Below are 18550 nucleotides of genomic sequence, written 5' to 3'. Positions count from 1 at the left end.
AGTACAGTGTTTCTAATGTAGTAATGATATTTTGCTCTTTGATAGCTTATCTTTTCTGCTTGCATTTGGTTACTGAAGTATTCTAGGAATCAGTACCTGGCTGTGGACTAGACCGTTATGCTAGGTACTGCATAAATACAGAGCAGAAGAAGTTTACCAGTATTTCTTACACAGTTAGTCTGCTTATTTTACCATTATTTTGTGACTGGTACAGTCAGACATCTTGTGTACAAGCACACTAAAGATGAGTGAGATCTTACTAAATCAGTCTAATTTTTCAGAATTTCTTATAACTAGGTTAGTAATTCGTTTTCTTAGGCACCTAAAGATACTACCTGGATATTTCTAGTAAGGATGTTGTTGGTCTTGTTTTTAAGTAATCATTTATTCTCTCTGCCCAGCACTTTAGTGTAGATTGATGTATAATTCAACATACAAACGAAGGCTTCCCAGTGTATTTGTAGGTGGGACACAAGTCGAGAAATAGGAAATGGAAGGGCAGGCACAAACTTAACTCTTACTATGTTTGTTGAATTGTGAACTTGAAAATAACTGGTTGACTTTAAGATGGATCTCATTATTCTTGTTACTTAACGAGGATAAAAAATGCTCAGGTTTCTTTGTAGAATTATTTTTGCTGAACCTATATGTGATCATCTTGAATTATTTTTCTGTGAATGTGTGTACAGATGCACATTCCCTTACAAAGAGAAGTTCTATAATGTATTAAATATCTAGGGCTTGTGCAGAAATGAATAGGATAGAGTAGAAACATAGAGGAAAATAATAAAAATTAGTTATGCCTTGGCTACTGTAAAACAGAAGCATAGAGTGTCTTGGTAACTAGAATCCTGGGCTGGAATTGTTGTTGATTGAGTGGTATCACCTCAGGATAAATAAATTCCTCCTTTATTTAAAAAAATGCTGCTGAGCTTTTGAAAGCTACTTTGAGATCTCAAGAGAGAAGTTCTGTACTGAGCCTATAATATTAGGTAAGTAGCACTTCTTTAACTATCAGGAATTGGTAACTGATAGATGCATTAAGCTTGAGCTGCTTGTGCCTAGTGAAAAGGCTTGTGCCTTTTATTTGTCTTCACTGAAGTGCAGAGTATTTAAGACTGTTCACTTTTGGCGTTTCAGTAGAAAAATAGGAGAAACATCATTAAACTAAAGTATTTTACAGGAGGATCAGTTGATCTGTGGCCCTTTATTATGGGCATCCTTCGCTATGGGGGATGCTGGATGTAGCAGTAGCTTCAGTGCCAGATTAAAGCACCAGTGGTTTTGTCAGTACTGGATGCTGCATTCCTGAGTATTGTGTTCTGTTAAAATAATTACTTGGATCTGAGGTTCAGAGCAGTAAGAAGAAGCTCTGACTGTGAAGAAGAGATGTTCCAGGTGTCCTCTATTAAACGTCAACTTTTGGTCAGATAAAGGATACCTCACTTCAAGAATAGGATTAATGTCTAAATGATGATTTGAGATGCTTCTTAATCCCAACTGTTTTAATGTCCACATTCAACGATGTGTCAGCAGCATGTTGTGTATATTGCAATTACGATTGGAGTTACTTGCTGTAAATAGAAATTAATGGAGATGCTAAAAGTAAAAGCTCTTTTTGTAGTCACAAACTGTAATATCAGACTCTATCTGGCTCTCCACTAATTATGATTAAATATTCAAGAAACTTTGTAAGTAAAATGAACTGTATTTCCTCAAGGATGAGGGTTTTGTTAAGATTAGGTGAGTTGGATTCAGCTATCGAGCAGAGTTTGCAAATTAAGGTTGATCTTCTGTTTTCAGATGTGAAGACCTAATTATATCCTCTATTACAATGTGTTGTGATAGGAAGATCTTGATAATTTCTTGTCCTTAAGACTTAGCTGAGGCAGGCAGAAGAGTAGAGACAAGAAGATGGTGCAGATGGAATAGAGGTCTTGTTATCAGGCAGTCCTGTGCTTTCTTTATCACTTGGGTTTATATATATTATGGAATATTTGGCATGTCTAGGTATGTTAGACACAGTAATTAAGAGAAAGCAGTTGATTCTTTTGGTGAAGAAGTTGTTAGTGACATTTTGTAGTAAAATAAGGTATTTTATAATAAGCATTATTTTGAGACTTGTGGCTGACTTTCAAGTTTACAAGTGATTATTGCCTAAAGACAAACTCTGTACTGACTCGCTTTGTCATGAGAAAAAAAAATGGTTTCTTTACAAGCAAAATGAGTATATTCTTTAAGTGGGGACTTTGGTTTTGCAGAAAGCTGTACAGCTTGCTAGAAGCTTTAAAATCTAATGTTTTAATGCACTGGTGTTCTTACAGTTGATATTAAGAACTTTGCTTATTCTGGAATAAAATTACTAGGACACTATTTCCATGGATTTGAAGTTAACTTGAAAATACTCATTCAAATCCTGAACATACTTGACTATGCTGCTTCATCTAATTTTTGATGAAAAAAATTGAGCATACAGGTAGCTACGAAGAAGCGTTACTGTGAACCAGTGTGATACAGTGAGAGCAACACTTATTCAGTTGCCTTTACAGAAAAGGAATTAATGGAGCCATGATTAATTTCTTGGCTACATTAATATTTTTTACTCTTGCTCTAAGAACTGCAGCAGCAAGAACTTTAAATAAATGGATGTTCTTGAGCGAAAAAAAAAAAAAGCTATGCTGCGCTTTGAAAGCAAACTTGTGTTACTTTATTGTAGCTTAGTGTTCAGAGCCATACTTACCAATTCTGTTTAGAAAGAGAGGGAATGGAAAGAAAATATGCTTCCTTAACATTCTAATTCATAATCTGTGTTTGAGGATATAAATTCACTCTGTGCTCTATGTGCTACTTTTTGTTTTCCTGTTAACGCAGTGCTGCTATCACACAAGTCAGATCTGGTTTAAGTCACAAAAAAAAGTGACAGTGGGCTCAGTATTGAAAACTATTTCGTAGTGAATGGCCTATGAGAATAAACTGCAGGTTGGAGTTGTTTTTTTCCATCTGGAAACATTACTATTTCAACTACAGATCAAGAATAGAGAAAATGCTACTACTTGGAAATTGCAAATAGGACACAACCTTACTAAATCATTTATGTTAATCAATAGGCTAGTTAGGAGTTTGCATTCTTAGGCAACAGCATTTTTTCCCATTAGTCTTTACCATCTTTTAAACAAATTTGTTACTAATATTTCACAAGATTGTCATTGCTGATCCTCAGCCCTGTTGTTAAATATTTTCAATTACTATTCATGTCTTTAAAATGGACCTGGCTCCACTTTAAGCTATATTAGGTGTTTTTGTAATTGAAGCAAAATTGTAACCTTCAAATAATATTTTTAGTCCAGGAGATTTTAGTTCTATTTGTTGAAGTAACTAAACTAATTGTAATAGTGCCCTGAACTATGTAAATGTACTCTTTGTGATCTTAATTTTTGTAATACAACAATTTCTCAATACAAATTCCTGTTTGCAAGGTAAATATCCGTTACTATTTTCAAAAACTTTTCCACCATTTATGCGCTTATACTTTGTCATAAATGGTACTATTTTTATTTTACTTCATCCAAAAGCATGTTAAGTAGTAGTACAAATAGCAGCATATATAGCCTCTGCCCAGAGGCGCTTACACAACAAAACTAATACCACAGTATGGGCAAGGATGGGTAGAAAAGCAGGGTGGAACTTGGCATATTCTGTAGTTACTTAATCAAAACCTAATATGCAGTACAGAGTTATAAAATCTTATGTATGTTGAAAGTATTTTTCTTAAACTTCTCTTAATGTGTGCCTTTAGAAACACTCTTTCTTAATTGAAAGAGGAAAGGGGCATGTGGATAAATTCAGAACTTGATCAGAAAAATCTGATAAAGGAACTGTAAGCTTGAACGCAGATTTTGATAAAATAACTGATTTGCCTGTGTCAGTTTTCAAAGTAACAAGAAGTTAGAAACTCAGATTCAAAACTTATTTCTTAGTCTATGAGGATTAAAAATAATTCACTGGGCAAGAGTGAGTAGCATTCTGAAAGGATGACATGAATCACTAATTATTTGAACAATCACATTCACTCTTGCATAGAGAGGGAGAATGTCTAAGGCCTGGATATTGTTTATAATTGCAGATTAAATACTTGCTTATAAAAGAGTACAGATGAGAATGGATACAGCATAAAAACAGAGCAGTTCATGATTTCCCATACAAAGTCATTAGAGGCTTTAGAGGGAATAACTGGGAAGAGAGAGTAGTTCACTGCCATGATCTATATTTGACCCTTGCCATCTCTGGGCCTGATTAGGGTTCATGTTATGAGACTTATAAGTGAATCTACCTATAAGGTATTTCACTAGAATTCTAATTCTTCATATTATTCAAGTGGGTTTGAGTTTCCCTAAAATGAAAGGTGCCAGATAAGCTACTATTCATATGAACTTAATTCTAAATTTTTTCCAATTCTAATCCTTTCCACTGAGACTAGAGTTAGCTGAAACACCTCTGCTGTTGCAAAAATTTATATACTTGCATTTAGAGTTTTGTATGTGAAGAAATTGAGATGGTTTTGATTATACTAAATTCTCTAAACAAGAGTTACTTGGAAGAAATTAATACAGAACACTGAAATACTTTTCTTCTGGCCTATGTTGTTTGAAAATTACTATGGTTAGTCACTTTGCATGATGTGTCTAAGTGACTTCATTACTTCAAATACTATAACTGAGTAATTTGGAATCCCTGAGATTTATAGACTAAGTCTAAACCCTTTTTTTTTCCCTTTGGTTTCCTAGTTTTCATATAGGGGTGTCAAAATGACACTGTATTTGCTTCTGGTAATCTGTGACAGCGGCCAGCCTGATACAAGTACCAAAATGTTTAACGATCAGAGTTGCTTTGGTACTTCTGAAAATTTCCTGTAGGTCTTTGTATAGACTGAGGCTTGTTTCCACTTAATTTCTAATTTATAGTTGTGATATGAATCCTAAATGCCATGATGGCTTTCTGCTCTTACTCAGGAGCTACATCTGAATTCATTGAATTTGAGGAGACTGGAGCCTAGCAAGATGTGCTAGCATCACTACTTGTAGATTGTGAAACCGATTGAAGTGGTTTGTATTAGCCCTATCACATGCAGAACTTTCAGTTTTGTATATTTCTGAAACTAAACAGTGTTGTTGGGGGGAATCATGGAATAATAAGTTGTTAGTGACTACCTTAAAGCATTACCCAGTAAAAGTTGGTAGGAATGTGCAAATAAAAAGGCTAGTGTGTAAACAGACAAGTAATACTTTAATGAGCATGCCTGATAGTGCACATAGAAAGCTTGAGTTTGATTTCTTGAGAAAATGTCTTAGTAAGCTCTTTGTAGCTTAGCAATTGCCCTTGATCTCCTGATAAAAGGGGAGGATTTTTGTCTAACTCGAATACTTAATGGCTGCAAACTTCTGTTAACTCTGCATTCTAGGCTTCTGCTTGAAAGTGTTAAAAATACTTTCAAGCTTCTAACAAAAAAAAGCGCCTATTTTTGAGTTGATGTAAGTAGTCTTTGGCCTTCTAGTGAATTAATTTGTTGATATGAATCAAACCTTTCATTGTTCAAACAAAGCAACATTTCTGAATTGGCTCACAGAAATATTAATGATCAAAAATGCAGCTTTTATCTTCTGAGGTGATACTCTTTATGCAACAGGCACTGGACCATTAAAGCCTAGGGAACAAGGTAACTCTGACACTTCTGTTGTCTAAGAAGCTTCCTCCCCTTTCCTTTGAGAAAAGCCTACCTTTTCATTGCTGTCTCCACCCCCTCTCACTTCCAAAATAACTGTATGTTGTCAGGGACTTTCACGTTTCTGCCATTTTGCACCTTCTTCAAGTGCAGGTGATGTGTTGATGATGGATCTGTAGCTGAGCAAGCGCTTACTGTAAGGATAGCAGCATGCAGACTGAGAACTCCTGTATATACAAAATAAAACTAGTTATTAGCATTTGGAAGAAATCTTAAGTGATAACGACTGAATCTGGGAATCCACATATCTTAAAATTTAAAATTTTTTTAGCTGTATAGCCATAGCTATAGCTGTATAGCTGTATAGACAGTTTAATTGGAATTAGCTGTCTTCTGTGTGGGCAACTGAAAGGGAGGGTTGTCTTGTAAGCTGAAAATGTCCAGCTACGCTTGGAGGTGTTAAGCCATCTCTTGTTCTTTTCCAGTGATTTATATCTCTGAAGGACTCTAACAAAGCTTTCAGGTCTCATCTTAATAAAAGAAGGATGTATGCTAAACAGCTTATCAGCCATTTAAAGCTATAAACACAGCAAGTGGAGGAAACAGTATTAATTTCTTATCCTACCTACAGTTGAATGCAAGAAGCATCTTTCTCACCAGAGAGATACTACTATTAAATCTATTACAAGACTGACAAAAGCCTTGAAGCACAACTAACATATTTTCAAATCAGTTAGGATATGTATGCACAAAAGATAAATTGAGTTTTTAAGTACTTCAACACAGGGGGTAAATTTCATGTAAATACACACACTTTTTAAAAAAAAAAAAGTTATTTCCAGATGCAGCTGATGCAATAGTTGCTACATCAGTTTGTTGGGTTTTTAACTGCTCTCTTAAGTTTGTCAGTATGTAGCTTTGTGGCCAGCCTCATTTAAGGACAAATCAGACAAAAAATACAGTAGCTTCTTAGTTAATGGTACAGCTCTGATACTGAGTTATATGGGTAACATGAGACAGAAAATTACTAATAATTAAAAAAGCAGTGTTGTCTCAGACAAAACACATTTGACTTAAATCTTTTCTCTTACTTTCTTTTTCAATAGAAACTATGTTCCAACTTCCTGTCAACAACCTTGGCAGTTTAAGAAAGGCCCGGAAAACTGTGAAAAAAATACTTAGTGACATTGGTTTGGAATACTGTAAAGAACACATAGAAGTAAGTATGATACCTCCCAAGTGTTGTAGTTAGAGTTAAAATGCTCCAAAGCTAGTAGGACTGTGAGGTCTTTGCTGTATGATATTGTTGGGTTTAGACCCATTTCACAAAATGTTTATTTTTTACTGTGAATTTTGAAGGAATTCCCTGTATCTGGTTCCCACACCATATTCCTCTGTTCTCATCAGCTTCTGAGAATGATTCTGAGATTCCATTTGAGCCTTGTTTTGCAAGCATTGCTACCCCTGCATTGCTTTTCAAGTTCTACACAAAGTAGGACTTTCAATAACTTGAGCTAAAACGTACCTGTAAACACTTTCTAAAAAGTTTAGCAGAGACAAGATAAGCTTCAGGCTATGTGTGACTGACTTGATATATACTGAAGGTAGGTTGTCTTTTGTTTGTGTTGGATTTTTTAAGTAGCATTTGTTAACTGAACAGTTAGAAAAGAAGGAAAAACTAGGTATGGTATAGGATGTTCTTGGGGGACAGAAGATGGTTTTGAGGTTTTCAAGAAGCATTTGTCAGTGCTGAACAGTAGGTCATCAGGTTAAAGAATCACTTTTGTACCTGTGTTAGTTGCTAGAAGGGAAGGGTATTTGGGCTGCTCTTCTGGACAAACTTCATAACTGTCGTCACAAAAACGCAGTTTTCTCTCCTGAACATTAACTTCTGTATTGTCAATTCACATACTTCAACTCTTTAGGGTACTCAGCAAATTATGACCTGTTTGCTTTGGCTTTTCTGTTAGTGTCTCTATAAAGAGCATTTAAGTGAGATGTGTAACAGAAAGAAATGCCAGTCCTTCCTGCTTGAGAAATCTGTGGAGCAAGTATAATTTTTAAAGGTAAAATTCTGAACTGGGACAAGTGTTAGTTTCCATGGAAGTACTATTTTTGAGTCTTTACGTGCTGCTGACTTATATGCCAAAGATGAAATGCCAAAGTACTTCATAAAATTATTTTTAATAGGAATTGGGCTTCTTGGACATCATACATGTAGTTAAACTTTCAAAACTTTTATCTGAATTCCTGTGTAAAATTAAAGTAATAAAAAACTCCCCAAACCAATCAACCAACCAACACCCCCACTCCCTCCAAAAAATACCCCAAACCAAACAAACATCAGAGTTATGGTAAAGCATCTACATGATCTTAAATGTACAGCATTACCCTGGAATGCTTTTCTCCATGACTGCTTTTGAAAATGGGGCAGGTATGTAATTACAGTCTTGGGTTAATTAGGAGGATGAGTACTGAAAATAGTTCTTCAGTGTTTTGTGATATTGAGACTATTCACAACTCTTCGTCTCCGAAGACGTGCACCTTAAATACTTCCTTGAATTAACAATATCTACTATTTGCCAGCAGCATTTGAGAGGACTGCATTGATGCCAAGCAGAGTTGCTTAAGGGAGCAGCTGATCTGGTTTTGATTCTCTGTACTCTCTTCCCATCTTCTCCAGGATTTTAAGCAGTTTGAACCTAATGACTTTTATTTGAAAAACACTACATGGGAAGATGTAGGATTGTGGGACCCATCGCTTACAAAAAATCAGGTTGGTAACAGTTTCTGTTAAAACATGTGATTCTGAAGAGGGATCATACTACAGTGTGGTTCACAAATATGCCAAGAGCTTTTCCTGCAGTTTTACCCATTGATCTTCATTTGTTGTCAGTTTAAGGGACAGCAAGAAGCTGCGCTTTTTTTTTTTTTTTAAAGTAATAATCCTGGTCTCTGTCTTAGTAGCATGGATAGCCAAATACTGGAGAACGGATTGGTCAAGAAATCTTACTCACCCTTTGACAACTGCATATTAAGAGCCCATCTGTTTTCAAGCTTAGCACAATTTCACCATCCTTCCAGTCAAAAGATCAACAATTTTGTACAGTTCGTGAGAGGTTTTTTTACCTTTCCTTAAATGTTTTATTATCTGTTTTCATCATTTCAGAAAAAGTTTAAATGAACTCATCTAACTGCTGCTCTCTTTACTGTTGTTGTAGCTCTGTTAGCCGTCTGCCACATCTGAAGACTCATAATCTGACTGCGTCAGAGATTTGGTTTTAGGCATATATAGTTCTATACAGCAGAATGAAGTGACACTAGAAGTCTTACTTTTTAGATGTTTCTGAGCCAGTAATAAAGGAACTTTGAATTGAGCTAGAAGTGGAGGGAGGAAATAGTACTTGATTCTGATTAAACACGTTTGAGGCCAGTCATATGCACTGCAGTAGCCTCTACCGATGATACCATATAGACTAATACCAGCACTGACAGAACAGTGAGAAGGTGAGAAATCTCTACAAAATAAGCCCTCCTTTAGCATATGAAAGATTAGGTATTGCTCTTACAGGAAATGGGAACCTGTATTATGATGGATTCTTAGCGGAGTGTTAATCTAAAAATGTCCCTCTATTACTGTGTTCCATAAAATATACTGATGTTGTCCTTTTTTTCTAGTTAATTCCAGAATAAAAAATGTAAAATAAAAGGAGACAGCTTTTGTTTAGTTTGTTTTGTTATATGTAGTCTCTAGCCTACGAGCTGTCTGAGGCTTCAGAAGGTGGATGGAAGCATATACTCCTACTTAGTTACGCAGAGGGAGAGTACAACTCTCCAGCTACTTCAAATGATCTATGTGTAGCTTGATGCACAAGACTTGTTTTGACACTTGTGATGAATGTTTGTAACTATTTGAATTTCATGTCTTATCTCATCTGAAATGCCAGATTGCTTGTGGCTATCTCAAAGGCCAATGTTACTTTAGTTTCTGTTACAACAGTTGACAAGAACTGCATCGGCAACATGTTAAATATAACAAAGATAAAGGGTGCAGGGAAACTGCAAGTGTGGAATTTTCAAATACTTTTTTCAAGGTTCTTTTAAAAATCAGGGTTGTGCTTTGATCAGAAGAAAAAGGCTTGGTGGCGTTAAGGGCTTGTGTAGACTTAGTGTATGACTTGGTAAGCTTAAATCCATTTGTTCACCAAAAATAAGTTTTGAAGAGCGTCATATTAAAGTTTGTAATGGATTTAAACACGGAAATAGCTGAAGTTATATATCCGTCTTATAGATATAAATGTTTGGTAGGTTTTGATGGTAACTAACTCATCTTCTGGATACAATCTCGTTCCTACTCAGTCATGCTTGCCTTTCCCCCTGGAAATGAGCTTAGGGTGAACTTTTTCATGCAGCTCAGCTGCAGGGAATGAGGCTCTTTTTGGACTGGTGGGGAAAGATGCTTATGATTTAGCTTTGCATGCTGAATTTATGGTCAAACCCTTGAGCAACCTCTAAATTGGCACTTGCCACATCACATGTGTGTTCAGGTGTTCAGACTTTTTAGGGCCTGATCTGCAGGCCAAAAATTGGGGAGAAGAAATTAATCTAAAGGTTTGAGACTGTTGCAGTGGGTCTTGACTATTATTTAGAAACATTGTTTAGAGAAGATCCTGGATGTTGTTTTTCTAAAAACCGCTTTTCAATATTTAGTTTCTGCTTTGTTCTTTGTTTTAAGGACTATCGGACAAAGCCCTTTTGCTGCAGTGCATGTCCATTTTCCTCGAAGTTCTTTTCAGCGTACAAAAGCCACTTCCGGAATGTTCATAGTGAAGACTTTGAAAATAGGATTCTCCTTAATTGTCCTTACTGTACTTTCAATGCGGACAAAAAGACTTTGGAAACGCACATTAAAATATTTCATGCTCCAAATGCCAATACACCGAGTGGAGGCATCAGCACTTTTAAAGATAAAAACAAACATGATAGCCTTAAACCTAAGCAGGCTGACAGTGTAGAACAAGCTGTTTATTACTGTAAGAAGTGCACTTACCGAGATCCTCTGTATGAAATAGTTAGAAAGCACATTTACAGGGAACATTTTCAGCATGTTGCTGCTCCTTACGTAGCAAAGGGAGGTGAAAAGTCACTCAATGGTGCAGTTCCGTTAAGTTCCAGTACCCGAGAGGAGGGTAGTATTCACTGCAAAAGATGCCTTTTTATGCCGAAATCATACGAAGCTTTAGTACAGCACGTTATTGAAGACCACGAACGTATAGGATATCAGGTAACAGCAATGATAGGTCACACTAATGTAGTGGTTCCAAGATCTAAACCTTTGATGCTAATAGCTCCAAAACCACAGGATAAAAAGCCTATGGGACTCCCTCAGAGGATGGGTCCCCTTTCCCCTGGAAGTGTTCGATCTCTTTCGTCGCAACAGATGATGAACAGACTCACTATACCAAAGCCCACATTAAATTCCGCAGGAGTGAATATGATGTCAAATGTTCACCTACAACAAAACAATTACGGAGTCAAATCAGTACCACCCAGTTATGTTGGTCAGCCGGGGGGAAGGCTGAACTTAAGTGGTAACGCACCAGTTTCTATTCCACAGCAATCACAAACAATGAAACAGTTTTCAGCAAGTGGAAATGGAAGGCCTTATACTCTTGGAGGGGAACAGAGATCACAGGCCTCGGCAAGATACTCTCTTCAGTCTGCCAATTCATCTTCTCTTTCATCAGCTCAGTTGAAACAGACGTCGTTATCTCAGTCACAGGCAGCTTCAAGAGTATTAGGTCAGTCTGGCTCAAAATCTCCTGTAGCTGCTACAGGTCCTTCCGCTGTCAATACATCATCCACACAGAAGTGGAAAATCTGTACAATCTGTAATGAGCTGTTTCCTGAAAATGTGTATAGTGTCCACTTTGAAAAGGAGCACAAGGCTGAAAAGGTGCCTGCAGTAGCTAACTATATAATGAAAATACACAATTTCACTAGCAAATGTCTATACTGTAATCGCTATTTACCCACTGATACATTGCTTAATCATATGTTAATACATGGTCTGTCTTGTCCATATTGCCGTTCAACCTTCAATGATGTTGAAAAGATGGCTGCTCATATGCGAATGGTTCACGTTGATGAAGAAATGGGACCTAAAACTGATTCTACTCTAACCTTTGATTTGACATTGCAGCAGGGTAGTCACACGAATATACATCTTCTTGTGACCACCTACAACCTGAGAGATGCTCCTGCTGAATCTGTAGCTTACCACGCTCAGAATACTCCCCCAGTTCCTCCGAAACCACAGCCAAAAATCCAGGAGAAGTCTGATGTACCTGTAAAAAGTTCTCCACAAGCAGCCGTTCCCTACAAAAAAGATGTGGGGAAAACTCTCTGTCCTCTGTGCTTTTCAATCCTAAAAGGACCCATCTCTGATGCACTTGCACATCATCTACGGGAGAGACATCAAGTAATTCAAACAGTTCATCCAGTTGAGAAAAAGCTAACCTACAAATGCATTCATTGCCTTGGTGTGTATACTAGTAACATGACTGCCTCGACTATAACGCTGCACCTTGTTCACTGCAGAGGTGTTGGGAAGACTCAGAATGGCCAGGACAAAGGTACTTCATCATCTCGGCTAAGTCAGTCTCCAGCCGTAGCACCTGTAAAACGTACTTACGAACACATGGAATTCTCACTAATGAAGAAAAGGAAAATGGATGATGACGACTCCCCCTCGGCCTTTGAGGAGAAGCCCGAAGAACCTGTAGTTCTAGCATTGGACCCCAAGGGTCATGAAGATGATTCCTATGAAGCCAGGAAAACATTTCTTACAAAATATTTTAATAAGCAACCATATCCCACTAGGAGAGAGATTGAAAAACTGGCTGCCAGTTTGTGGCTGTGGAAATCTGATATTGCGTCTCATTTTAGTAACAAAAGGAAGAAATGTGTTAGAGATTGTGAAAAATACAAACCTGGTGTGCTGCTTGGTTTCAATATGAAAGAGTTAAACAAGGTTAAACATGAAATGGATTTTGATGCTGAATGGCTGTTTGAAAACCACGATGAAAAGAATTCCAGAGTCAATGTTAGTAAGACTGTTGATAAAAAAATAAACTTAGAAAAAGACAATGAAAGTTCCTCAGACAGCTATGAAAATATAGAAGAGGAATACAATGAAAGCGGTAGTCCATTTGGTCAGCGCATTTCTGATGTTGGTGGGAAAACCTCTTCTGATAGCATAGTGGAAAACCCAGAGGACAGCATATCCAAGGAGATCATTGAAGAAAATACGTCACAGTCTCCAGAGAAGTCTGATCAAAAACAAGAGGAAAGCTCTAAATATGAAGAGATTATTTCTGCTGAAGAACCAGCAAAACTGGTAGGTGACGTTTCAGATAGCGAAGGCGATCAGGATGATCAAGATGATGCTGTTGAATGGAAAGATGGAGCTTCACAGTCTGAAAGTGGGCCTGGTTCTCAGCAGGTGTCTGATTTTGAAGATAATACTTCAGAAGTAAAACCAGAAGTGTGGACAGATGAATCCTCCCAGAGCGAAGATGCTGGTAGCAGTAAACCGACTGTTGAGACGAAAGGGGGTGGATCCGAAAGTGATGAAGAACAGTCAAAGTGGAAGAATCGTTCCTATGGAAAAGTAGAAGAGTTTTGGTCTAAGGACCAGTCGCAATGGAAAAATGCATCAGAGATTGAGGAGAACTTGTCAAATCAGCAGATGGAATGGCAGAATAGCACAATTGACAGTGAGGATGGAGATCAGTTTGACAGTGTGACTGATGGAGTAGCAGAACCGATGCATAGCAGCTTAACTGGTGTGGAGCTGAGCAGCCAGCAAGCATAAGCTGCTCCATTCAGAAGTGTCAGTGAGATGATCCAATCTGCAACTGTCTAAACACTTTCATTTCAGTATGACTGCTAAGCTTAAATTCTAACTGGTACTGCCTTTTGAGTGCTAGGGCATGACGTGTGGTGGTTGTGGCCACTGTTATTCCAGTGGTTATTTAAGGATGCTCTTGGCTAATCTTGCTTGAGGATACCTGCTGGAATGAGCACAGTAACTTAATGTGAAAACAGATAAGCTGGTGGCTCCAGAATGCACAGAGAAAAGCAGAGGTTTATTTTATCTGCATTTTCAACATTTACGTCACTCTTGTACATGTTCAGTTGTATGTCTTTTTAAACATTACCCTTTTTCACATGGTAGTGTAGGGCCAACCATACAAGCTACCAGTTCAACGTGTATAGTAGACTATGGGGACATTGATTTTTTTCATGTATCATTCTGAATAGTTGAAATGTATATTTGTACAGTCTTTTAGACCTATTCAAGTGAAGCTTATGAAATTGTTCTTGTGTACCCATCATAGATTTGTTTCTCTTTTTTAGTGTTGCCCTGCTGTGTAATAAATGCTGTATCTAGTTTACCTAGCAAAAGCTTGAAACTGCTATAGTATGAATTTTGACAAACTTAGTTTTTGCACATAACCTTGTACAATCTCAAAACGGAGGCCAGCAACATAAAAAATATATCTGGACTCTATTGTATTATAGAATTTTCTTGTTCTGAATATCCTTGACATTACAACTGATGACAAACGTATTTCAGAGCCATTTTCTGAAATCTTTTAAGCTAAAAAAAGAAGTCACATGCAAGAAACAAGTTTGCAGCTACTAATTTTGACACCTTTTAGATCTGTATAAAAGTGTATTGTGTTGAAGCAGCACACTGAAACAAAAGTGCTGTGTTTTGAATATTTAGTTTTATCTTTAGTTAACACCAACAAGGTGTTGTATTCATTTATACCATCTAATATATGACACACTGTTGTAGTATGTATAATTTTGTGATCTTTATTTCCCTTTGTATTCTTCATTTAAGCATCTAAATAAATTGCTGTATTGTGCTTAATGTAAATATTTGCTTTATTACATGCAAGTGCTGCATTCCTGTTTGGTAAATCCCACCTTGCTACATTCATTCCTTTCGTTGTTTTTTTTTCTCCTTCCCCCCTGCCAAGTGCTCTGCTGGGGCACATCTGTATAGTACTTTCTTATTAAATAGACAGATCTTCTTCAAAGATATTGAAAATCCTACAGAACTAATTTTGGCATTCTAGAACACTAATTTATAAATAGAACTATAGTGATTTGCTTGTTCAAAAAACAAGCCTGGAGAAACAAGGTCTATGAATTACTTGCATTTTTCATCCCTTTGTACTTATATGAATGGAGATCACTTCCACATATTAAAAAATTATCTAGAACTACATCTCCCTCTGAAGCACGGTGTATTGAAGGTAAATGGTAGCGAAGGTATTTGAATACTTACTATTTAAACATGCAGCGTGCCTTGCAAGCTACGGACTTGTTTTGGCTTTTGGAAGAAAAAGTAATTTGAATGCCTACATTTTAACAAACTGATTTTTATTTTTTAGTGATTGGTTTGGTGAAACCAGTCCTGCATTTTGGCAAGTCTGCAGTACAACAGAGAGCTGCATAACCTAAACCTCAGTGAGATAGTAATTTACTGAAGGGAATTGTATAGTCATGAGAACAAAACTATTCTTAATTAGAGCAATAATTTGATTTAGGCAAATGTCTAACAAATATCAGAGTACCCATTTTCTGATACTTTACAAGAAGTAAATTGACCTGTGAAATTTTCATTATTGTTGTAAAGGAAGATATAGTTCTGTGCTCTTCAACATTTTAAATGGCAAAACTTTCACAGAGATCTTGAGCAAACATTTAGGTATCTCCATACTGGTCTTGCGTAGGTATAAACTGTACTTCCCACTAGTATAACAAACAAGCCAAAGATGAGAATATGTGTATGCTCTCATGTTGTGCAAGTAACTTGTGCTGCTGACCCTGGAATGAGCATTTCTGGGTTTTGTTGAACTAATTATGTGTGTGAAGTAATGACTGAAAACAGTTACATTTAGATCAAGGTGGTTTAGGTTTGTCTTGTTCTTCCTTTCCCCCTTCCCAGAAGGGATACATATTTTCATTCTGTTTTTTTTAACTGAGTGGAAGTTGGACTGCCTCCTCATTATGCACTCAAGTGGTGGAAGTTTTAAGAACCATACAGGAAAAATACTTTTGACATTTACATCAGCAAAAGAGCTCCTTGTGTTTCTCCGCCTTAAAAGAAAACTTGAGCCTCAGCTCATTTTGTTAGCAGGCTTTCTGAACTATCTTGCTGAAAATAACTTTTCAGTAAATCAGCTGAGAGTTTTAACTGCCCCTTACAGATGTCAATGGGGTGGTAATCTTTTTCCCAACAAAACCAGGCACTCGAAGTCCTAGAAAAGGTTATTCCTTGCTAAGAAAACTTGGTTATGTTCCTTTCTCTCTCTGTAGGCTGCTCTATTTCACAGGAGGCTGCTGTCTGAAAACTGAAGACATTGCAGAACTTGTTTTGTTTCATTTCATCTAGGCTTTAAGGGATTTGTCAAATATTTTTTTTTAAAAAGCCCAACAGTTTAATGGTTGTTGTACTACCATTTTATCTGTTAAGCGATGAAATAAAAAAATTAGGTATCGTCTTATGAATCTGCATCATATTTGTCTCAATACCTGGCAAGATTAATTTAGTATTAGTGAACTCTATAGTTAATATCAAATTTCCAAATTCTGAGTGCCTGTTTGTAGTCAGTGAATAGTAAGACTGAAATCTGAACTCTAGAAGTGCTTCATTTGCCAGAAAATTCCATGATAAATATTATTTTATATAGTGATTAAAGGTCTTGTACAAAAATAGCTTGTCTTACCAGGAATATCAAGAAGGATTGGGGGTGGTTGTTTTAAGTTTTGGCATAAACTTTCTAGTATTTCAAACAAGTTACTCTTCAAATGTGGATTTTAGCCTAGGCAAGAATGCCTTTCTAGATTTGAGGCTAACCACACATTTTTGAGGAAGTAAAAAAGCAGAAGAGGTGAACAGCCCAATAAAACTGGAGGAACCTCAAACCCAGTTTGTGTAATCTTATCACACCATTATAATTGTATGTCAATGGAAGTTATCCAATTTCTACATGCATTACTGAAGTTCTATAGCAGAACTGTAGAACCATGCCAGCTGTGCTTGCAGAGTACACAGCTCAAGCTGACACTTAAATTCTTCTGCTGTTGAGACCTTGAAAACACAATAGTCAATCCAGGCTTTGGCCAGCACAACAGAGCAGAAAAACCATTAAGACTTCTCTAAAGAATTTGTTTCAGCCAGTTTACCTGAATTGCAGCAAAGTGAAGTGCGTTTTCCATCTTAAATACGCTATCTGAAATCTAGAGGTTGTAACAGCTGAGAATGAAGGAGGAGGTTATTAGCATACAGATTGTTTCTGGAGACAAGACAGTTTTACACAACAAAAACTCTTCCAGAGCTGGTGTCACCTGTAATTTTACTTTTGAGGAATACCTGAGACTGGCAAGGACAGTGCGATTGTTAAGGGTAGTTGCATTTCACATGGCACTTTATTTCTATGTGTGTTCATATGGGCTAATAACAACTGTCTTTTGAGGCAGCATTCATTGCGTTGACCTGCAGCTGATATGTAGGGGATCACCAAGTGCACTTTTCCTCCTCCTTTTAGTACACCCCTCTCCTTCCATTCCCTCCCCCTCACTCCTTGACACACAGTTACAGCCAGTAAGCTTTCCTCCAAACTAAACAGCTACTTTCCAGCAGGGACAGACAGACAGCTTTTGCTCGACTTCTGGTTTTCTATCATCTGGTGTATCAGACACTAAAGTCTCAGCAATTTCCTTTGGGTGCTGTGACCTGCCTGTTTATTTACACGAGGATTTCTACTCAATCAAAACCTTTTACATGATGTGGCAGCAATAGCTGCATTGAAGTTTTATTCCACAAGCTCTTAATCTTACTGAAAGTTCAAGTGACATTTAATGCTACCATCCTCTGTTCAGCAGTAACATTTCTGTAGCAAAAACTTGTCAATTAATATTTGACCCTTTGACATGTATTTTCAAGACAGAAACCTGAATATTCACCCAGTATTTTTATAGGAAAATTCTATCATTCTTGCCACCAAGAAATTAGGTTTCAAATAACCACTAATACAGTTACAGTAAACAGTTTACCATTTTCTAGTACATATGTTTCATACACTGCTATAGTATTAAAACAAGTATATTTCATTTTTATCAGAACCAAAAGATTTCAGGAATATGTTGTGTGTACTGTCTCTTCATTTCTATTAATAAAGAAGCTGATATTTGGATAAACAGGTTGATATAACTAAGAGTATTTTGTTCCTTTCATCACTAATTAGCCTCTCTGTAATACCAGCTCATTCGTAATAATCCATTACAATAACCTGCATTGCAGGGGCAGAGCGATTGACTAGGTCTGTCTTCTGTTGCTTTATATTTTCATTCAACTTTATCTTTCATCATCAGTCCCACTAATAAATATGAAAAGGTTGAGTTCATTTATTTCTGCATCAGAAAAGCACTGGTCTCCATGGTTACTCAAAGCCATGAAGCTTTACTTTCACCATAAGCTTTTTTTTCCCCCCTTTTACAGAATTTGCTTTGAGTCCTCCATCTTGAGGTTTTCCACAGGTATTTTTAAAACGAGCATTTATTTCTGTTCCTCCGTATTGTACCGTGTGCAAAGCCAACCATCTGAAAAGTATAGAACCTTCCTTTCTTATGAAGTGTTTTTTGTTTCCCTAGACCTATTTTGCAGTAAAAAAAAAAAAAAAATAAATAGCTACAGGTGCAGAGATGAACTCTGTCCTACTCCTGGTCCTGGCTAAATGGCATCTGCAT

The 18550-nt window shown here is 36.9% G+C and overlaps 1 protein-coding gene across 2 annotated transcripts in view; it reads left to right on the top strand.

Annotated features, from left to right (window-relative positions):
- Window positions 1–14663, top strand: part of ADNP (activity dependent neuroprotector homeobox) — a 32942-nt gene extending 18279 nt beyond the window's left edge. For both annotated transcript variants that reach the window (XM_082490927.1, XM_082490926.1), the window contains 3 exons: window positions 6826–6938; window positions 8403–8495; window positions 10455–14663. In XM_082490927.1, coding sequence (XP_082347053.1) covers window positions 6826–6938; window positions 8403–8495; window positions 10455–13595 — 3347 coding nt within the window. In that variant the 3' untranslated portion in view covers window positions 13596–14663. The remainder of the gene's footprint in view (window positions 1–6825; window positions 6939–8402; window positions 8496–10454) is intronic.
- The last annotated feature ends 3887 nt before the right edge of the window (window positions 14664–18550 follow it).

Source organism: Vanellus vanellus (assembly GCF_965231255.1).
Source record: "Vanellus vanellus genome assembly, chromosome: 15".
Classification (NCBI taxonomy): Eukaryota; Metazoa; Chordata; class Aves; order Charadriiformes; family Charadriidae; genus Vanellus; species Vanellus vanellus.
This window is presented reverse-complemented; position numbering and strand designations above follow the sequence as displayed.